The following is a 7,693-nucleotide window of genomic DNA, read 5'->3' on the forward strand; positions in this document are numbered from 1 at the left end:
GAAGCGGAATACTATTTCCCCTGCATGACATCATTTTTTTCATCAAACAGGTTCCAACTTCTCCAACGGGTGTGTCCTTGACTTCACTGCACACACATCAAGTGTCAACACAAAACGATTTCCATTTGCTCGAGCGTAAAAACATTGAACATTTCCAGCACAAGGCACACCCATGTTTGCGGGAAGCAAAATTTATCAGGGAAATACTGTAATCAATTAAAGGATTGGAACCACACCGCGCTTGTGATGTGTGGGTTTCAATACGCTCATTACCGCTGAGCCTTCTTGAGCGCCTGTGAGCTCAGTGGATCAAAAGTATTTAATGTCTTAGTAGCAGATTATAGATTCTTACTGTGCTGTATTGAAACTAAAAACACAAATAATCTGATGCATTTTTACCAGAAAAAAAACATATTTGCAACAAAATCAGGAGAAGCTTAGAGGCACACTCCAAAATATTATAAGGCAAAATGACATTATTAAGCTGTTTTTTCAGCCTTTTTTGCTGTTGTGAAGTCAGATGATAATAATAATAATAATATAAATAATAGATTTTATTTTTAAAACGCACTTTACATTGAATAAACAACCTCAAAGTGCTACAGTGTATTAAAAAATAAACATACAAAGATAATAAAAATAAATAACAATAAAAACTAGAACAGCCTAATAGCTAAAACTAGTTTGCATATATCTAAAAAAAAGTGTTTTTTGTTTTTTAAAAAAAAGAAGGGTTTTTAAGCCTTTTTTTAAAGCATTCACGGTCTGTTGTTCCCTCAGGTGGTCAGGGAGATCGGTGAATAGACTTGCAGCGGCGGAGCAGAAAAGCCCGGTCTCCTATTGTTCATAGCATTGTCCTCAGAGGTTGGAGGAGGTTAGCCTGTTCCAGGAAGCCAGTGAAGGGATTTGAGAATTGGTGTGATACGGTCAGATTTCCGCATTGCTGGGGATCCCGACAAGAAGTGCGTTAGGACTATAGATCCGAGTAAATAATGCCACACAGTAACAAGTCTTACAGTAACTTAGTTCGAATAGGCTTTTGGCCCCACATGTGGAATTATCAATGTCTAACCTTACAGCCTATATTGGAGTGCTCACAGGTAAGTTACGGCATTTTAATTGGCCTAAGATTATGTAACTAATTATAACGTTGTCATAAAATTGGTGCTTTCAATAGGTTTGCTGTAGGGTTGTACGGTACACCGGTATTAGCATAGTACCGCGATACTAATAAATCATATTCGATACTACACCGCCTCTGAAAAGTACCGTTGCGCCATTCCCCGTCGTCGTACCATCGTGTCATTGCTGTTTTTATGAACAGAGGAGCATGTTCGGCAGCGCACAATCACGGAGTACTTACAAGCAGACACAGTGTGTGGACAGAAAAGGGAGAATGAACACATTTTGGCTTAAAAACCAACAATAAAGGTGAAGTTATAACACTGAAACGCCCTCAGGAACAGGTGCTTTAAGACATGGCTAGCTAGAAAGCGGCGAATGTCCAGCCACAGTCTGCAGTGTTTTAGCGATTTCTAAATCTTTAATCTCGTCTCCATGGCGACAAATGAAGTAAGTTTCTTACAAGTATCCTGCCTGCAGGACGAGGAATAGCTGAACATGCTTTACTACACACCGTAGCCCACCCGCGTCAGAATGTAAACAAACACACCTAACAGGTACTGTAATGATACCAAGTACAGGAGCTTATCTAGTCAATACTACTATGATTAGATAGATATTACTTTATTGATTCCTTCAGGAGAGTTCCTTCAGGAAAATTAAAATTCCAGCAGCAGTGTACAGAGTTGAGATCAATTTAAATAAAAGTAAAAAGTAAATAATGGGGGTTTAAATGGAAACAAAATGGAGAAATTTTACAATAATAATAAAAACTAAAAAGCAACTTTGTGATAACAATACAACAGTAAAATAAGAATATAACAAGACAAAGTAGGCAGTAGTGACTATGTCATGAAAACGTATTACACTGTTATTGTTTTGCATCCCCTGTCATCCTTGTACCCCCCGCCCCCCGTCCCAGAGAGGAGTTGTACAGTCTAATGGCGTGTGGGACAAAGGAGTTTTTGAGTCTATTAGTCTTGCACTTGGGATGAAGCAGTCTAGTACTGAACAGGCTCCTCTGGCTACAGATAACGCTATTCAGAGGGTGACTGGCATCATCCAGGATGCTCACTAGTTTGTCAACAGTCCTCTTCTCTGCCACCGTCACCAGTGTGTCCAGTTTAATTCCGATTGTAGAACCGGCCCGCCTGATCAGTTTCTCAAGTCTGGAGCTGTCCTTCTTAGATGTACTGCCCCCCCCCAGCACACTACCATGTAGAACAGAACACTGGCAACCACAGACTGGTAGTACATCCACAGGAGTTTTTTCAGATGTTGAAGGAGTGCAGTCCCCTGAGGAAGTACAGCCTGCTCTGTCCTTTCTTGTACTGGTGGTCCGTGTTAACAGTCCAGTACAGCTTATTGTCCACCCAAACCCCGAGGTACTTGAATGACATTGAAATAAGGACATTATTTTTTGGCATCACATCGTCTTTTGTCTTAAAAACAAAATAATATTATATCTATGAACTCAGTAAATATGTCCCTGGACACATGAGGACTTTGATAATGACCAGTGTATAATCCTGCACCTACTTGGTATCAGATTGATACACAGACCAATGGTGTCAGTATGAACAATGCCAACACTGTCATAAACGTGCCATATAGTGAAACCACACTAAACAACAACGACACACACATTTTGGAAGAACATTTGGACCGGCACTACGGAACAAATTCCCATAATTCCCTGCTGCACCAACTCTTCCGGGATGCTACAATATAAACAAACGCCATTGGTGGATCTACACCTAAAATCCAATGTAATAACACCACGTACAATAGCGTATCTAGTTGATACTACTATGATTACATCGACAAAATCTTTTTTTTACATTTATATTTCTTCTATAAACTCAGGAAACATGTTCTCTGGACACATGAGGACTTTGAATATGACCAAAGTTTGATCCTGTAATGACTTGGTATCGGATTGATGCCCAAATGTGTGGTATCATCCAAAACTAATGTAAAGCATCCAAACAACAGAAGAATAAGTGATTATTAGATTTTAACAGAAGTGTAGATAGAACATGTTAAAAGAGAAAGTAAGTAGATATTACCGGTAAATGAACAAGTAGATTAATCATTCATTTTCTACCACTTGTCCTTGATAATGTTGACAAAATAATAGAATGGACGATGACACAATGGAGCCTTTGTTTGTTCACTTACTACTAAAAGACAAGTTGTCATGTATGTTCACTATTTTATTGAGGACAAACATGCAATAAGAAACATGTTTTATGTATCGTAACATTTTTTAGTTCAAATAAAGCCAATAATGCAATTTTTTGTGGTCCCCTTTATTTAGATAAGTATCGAACAGTACCAAAATATTGGTTTTGGAACAACACTACTTTGCTGTTAGTGACAAGTATGAAATAACTCTCCTGTCAAGACTGATTAGACAGCATACTGTTCATGCCACATTCGTAGTTGACTATTATCCACACCGGCCTTCACTGTAATGTTATGCTTTGACATACCTCAGCATGATTGGCAAACAATGCAGTTCAACTGGATCTTTTCCTGTCCTGAATAATCGTTAGTTCTTCTCACCTGAGCGCGCAGTTCTTTCACTGCGTTTTCCTGCTCGGACCAGTCCCGAGAACAAGACGCGTTTCTCATGCCCATTTCGCCTATGCGAGCCTCCAGCTGCTCGTTGGTCTCCTGCAGCCTGTTCACCTGGTCCAGGAAGCCTTTCAAACGGGTGTTCAGTCCCCACATGCTCTGCGGAGAATCCATGGTGCACTTAGACATCTGCGGACAAGAAGTTACAAACATTCAGAGGCCATGGAATATTCGGGGGAAAAAACCCACCACGTACTTCCGAGTTCACCTGAAGAAAGTCTACTGTACAGCGGCAGGTTTTTACAGTGAGAGCTCATTTTAGTGCTTTTAGAGGCGTTAACTGAGTAAATGTTTACCCAGTCTTACTCACGTGAGCTGACTTGGCCTTCCGTGAATAAAGCGAGATAAAGCGCAGTTCAGGAAAAAACCAGCAAAAGTCTCCCAAGTCACTCGGTCACAAGAATCCAAACAACCTCTCCTTACAGCTTAGTCACATTCCACTCCGCAGAGCTGCCCAACACTTTCTTCTCCCACAGTGTCGGAGGTCATCTTCAGCTGGCCCCCAGAGACACAGCAGACTGTCAATCGGTGCTTGTTTGGCCTGTGGTCTCTCCACCGTGCTATTGAGCAAACAAACAAACAGAAACCAGGAGAGGGTAGAGTAGTAGGGGGTCAAACACAGTGCTTACATCACCAGCACTCTGGGGCCCTTTGTCCTCTCTGATCCTGGATTACTGAGCCGCTTTCAAACCAACAGCCACACAATGTCCTCTGACATTGTGCGGGTCGATCCCAGTTGTGATCAACAGTAGTGGGCCTCATCCATGACAAGGACTGCAATGGGGAGGTGAAACATCTGGTTGACTGGTGCAGAACCAAGAACCGGACCATCGTCGACTTCAGGAGGCATTAGTCCAGCCACACTCCACTCTTCTTCAACGGCACAGCAGTGGAGATGGTAAGCAGCACCAAGTTCCTGGGTGGTGCAGATATCTGACAATATGACCTGGTCCCTACACACTGGAGTGCATGCCCTTTTTGCGTCAAATGAGACGAGAACAGCTTCCTCGCCCCATTCTCAGCACATTCTACAGAGGCACTGTAGAGAACCTACTGACCAGGCAAACCCATAAAGACATGGATGACAGAGTCTGGTGTGGATGAACTTGACTGGCCTGCACAGAGTCCTGACCTGAACCCGATAGAACACCTTTGGGATGAATTAGAGCGGAGACTGAGAGCCAGGCCTTCTCGACCGACATCAGTGTGTGGCCTGGAAGAATGATCGAAAAATCCTACAAACACACTCCACAACCTTGTGGACAGCCATCCCAGAAGAGTTGAAGCTGTTGAAGGTGGCCAAATACTTTTGGCAATATAGTGTATGTGGTCATCATTAGTAGGGACGTGCTCTAGTGAATTTCCCTGTGTTCAAATTGTTCACAAATATGTCTGCTCACCATTTTTGTTTTGGTAAGTCGCTCAGCAAAACTGTTCTGAGAATGCCTGAGTGTCAGGAACAAATTTAAAAGTGGTAGTTACAGAAAAGATTTGCTGCGCATACACCTATAACGACTTCTGTGGCTCGTATCTGTGTGCTGTTCAGTAATGGCATTCACGGAACCCGTTCTCTTACGTCAAATCCATCCAACCGTACATTTATGGATGTTTTAAGCAATGCGACAACGCTGGAACTGATCAAGACCTCAAATTGCAGTTGGAAGTACAAATCCCGTTTCCATATGAGTTGAGAGATTGTGTTATATGTAAATATAAATGGAATACAATAATCTGCAAATCCTTTTCAACCCATATTCAATTGAATGCACTACAAAGACAAGATATTTGATGTTCAAACTCATAAACTTAATTGTTTTTTACAAATAATAATTAACTTAGAATTTCATGGCTGCAACACGTGCCAAAGTAGTTGGGAAAGGGCAAGTTCACCACTGTGATACATCACGTTTTCTTTTAACAACACTCAATAAACATTTGGGAACTGAGGAAACTAATTGTTGAAGCTTTGAAAGTGGAATTCTTTCCCATTCTTGTTTTATGTAGAACTTCAGTCGTTCAACACACCGGGGTCTCCGCTGTCGTATTTTACGCTTCAAAATGCGCCACACATTTTCGATGAGAGACAAGTCTGGACCGCAGGCGGGCCAGGAAAGTACCCGCACTCTTTCACTACGAAGCCACGCTGTTGTAACACATGGATTGGCATTGTTTTGCTGAAAGAAGCAGGGGCGTCCATGAAAAAGACGGCGCTTAGATGGCAGCATATGTTGTTCCAAAACCTGTATGTACCTTTCAGCATTAATGGTGCCTTCACAGATGTGTAAGTTACCCATGCTTTGTGCACTAATGCACCCCCATACCATCACAGATGCTGGTTTTTGAACTTTGCGTCGATAACAGTCGGGATGGTTCGCTTCCCCTTTGGTCCGGATGACACAATGTTGAATATTTCCAAAAACAATTTGAAATGTGGACTCGTCAGACCACAGAACACTTTTCCACTTTGCATCAGTCCATCTTAAATGATCTCGGGCCCAGAAAAGCTGGCGGCGTTTTTGGATGTTGTTGATAAATAGCTTTGGCTTTGTATAGTAAAGCTTTAACTTGCACTTACAGATGTAGCGACGAACTGTATTTACTGACAGTGGTTCTCTGAAGTGTTCCTGAGCTCATGTGGCGATATCCTTTAGAGCAGGGGTGCCCATTACGTCGATCGCGAGCTACCAGCCGACCGCGGGGGGTGTGTCAGTCGATCTGCAGCCAGGCTTTTAAAAAAAATAGACCTAAAAATTAGTGATCATCAATCTTCACCAAGACGTCACTTAAATGACATTCACGGTACCGGAGGGTCTTGTGAGATGACGCTGGCTGCTGCAAGATCATTATTATGAAAATAGGACCGAGAGGAAGGCGAGAAACACTTTTTATTTCAACAGACTCTCGCGCCATACCTTCCGTCAAAACTCTAAAGGCCGACTGCACATTTCCTATCTTCACAATAGGCTTCATGCTGCCTGCGCTAACTAAATACAGAGTCTCGGAAAACTGGCGTGCACAAGCGATCCCTCAGAAAGCTGGCGTGCAGATCACTCGTGCCCACCAGCTTTCCGAGACTCTTATTTTGTTAGCGCAGGCAGCATGAAGCAGGGCTTTTATTGTGAAGATAGGAAATGTGCAGTCGGCCTTTAGAGTTTTGACGGAAGGGACGGCGCGAAAGTCTGTTGAAATAAAAAGTGTTTCTCGCCTTCCTCTCTGTCATTTTTTCATAATAAGGAACTGGCAGCAGCCAGCGTCATCTCACAAGACCCTCGGGTGCCGTGAATGTCAATCAAGCAAGCTACGGAATTTGCCGCCAATGTTTTTCTTGTAAAGTGTATGGAAGCTGGATGAATTAGATGCCAAAAACCAACCACTTTCATGTGGTATTGTACAGAAAGGACAACTTTTTTTCTCCATTTGAAAATGTGGGCGTTATCATCATTACTGTCTGATTCCAATCAATGCAAGTCATCAGAATCAGGTAATACACCAACTTATATTCTTGTCTTTGTGAAAGAAAGACATCTATATGTGTTACACATGCTTGTATTATCATTAAACACATTTAACTTGTTTACAAAAATGTCTCTTTCATGAATAAATACATATAAATGATATATATAAATGAGGTAGATCCCCTCGAGTTGGTCAATTGAAAAGTAGCTCGCCTGCAGAAAAAGTGTGGGCACCCCTGCTTTAGAGATTGAGGTCGGTTTTTGATACAGTGTCGTCTGAGGGATCGAAGGTCACGGTCATTCAATGTTGGTTTCCGGCCATGCCGCTTAAGTGGAGTGATTTCTCCAGATTCCGGGAACCTTTTGAGATGTTATGGAGCGTAGATGTTGAAATTCCTATATTTCTTGCAATTGCACTTTGAGAAACGTTGTTCTTAAACTGTTTGACTATTTTCTCACGCAGTTGTGGACAAAGG

General features: G+C 42.0%; 1 protein-coding gene across 2 annotated transcripts in view; it reads right to left on the reverse strand.

Annotated features, from left to right (window-relative positions):
* The window catches only part of krt222 (keratin 222), a 38,415-nt gene extending 34,113 nt beyond the window's left edge, over positions 1 to 4,302 (reverse strand). The window contains exons 1-2 of one of the 2 annotated variants that reach the window (XM_061907338.1): positions 4,073 to 4,302; positions 3,691 to 3,891 (exon numbers count right to left, since the gene is read on the reverse strand). In XM_061907338.1, the coding sequence (XP_061763322.1) occupies positions 3,691 to 3,891 (201 nt within the window). In that variant the 5' untranslated portion in view covers positions 4,073 to 4,302. Of the gene's footprint in view, positions 1 to 3,690; positions 3,892 to 3,958; positions 4,032 to 4,072 lie in introns of those variants that run through there. The other variant, XM_061907344.1, reaches the window with a different exon arrangement.
* Between the last annotated feature and the right edge of the window lie 3,391 nt (positions 4,303 to 7,693).

This window comes from Nerophis ophidion, linkage group LG01 (assembly GCF_033978795.1).
Source record: "Nerophis ophidion isolate RoL-2023_Sa linkage group LG01, RoL_Noph_v1.0, whole genome shotgun sequence".
NCBI lineage: Eukaryota > Metazoa > Chordata > Actinopteri > Syngnathiformes > Syngnathidae > Nerophis > Nerophis ophidion.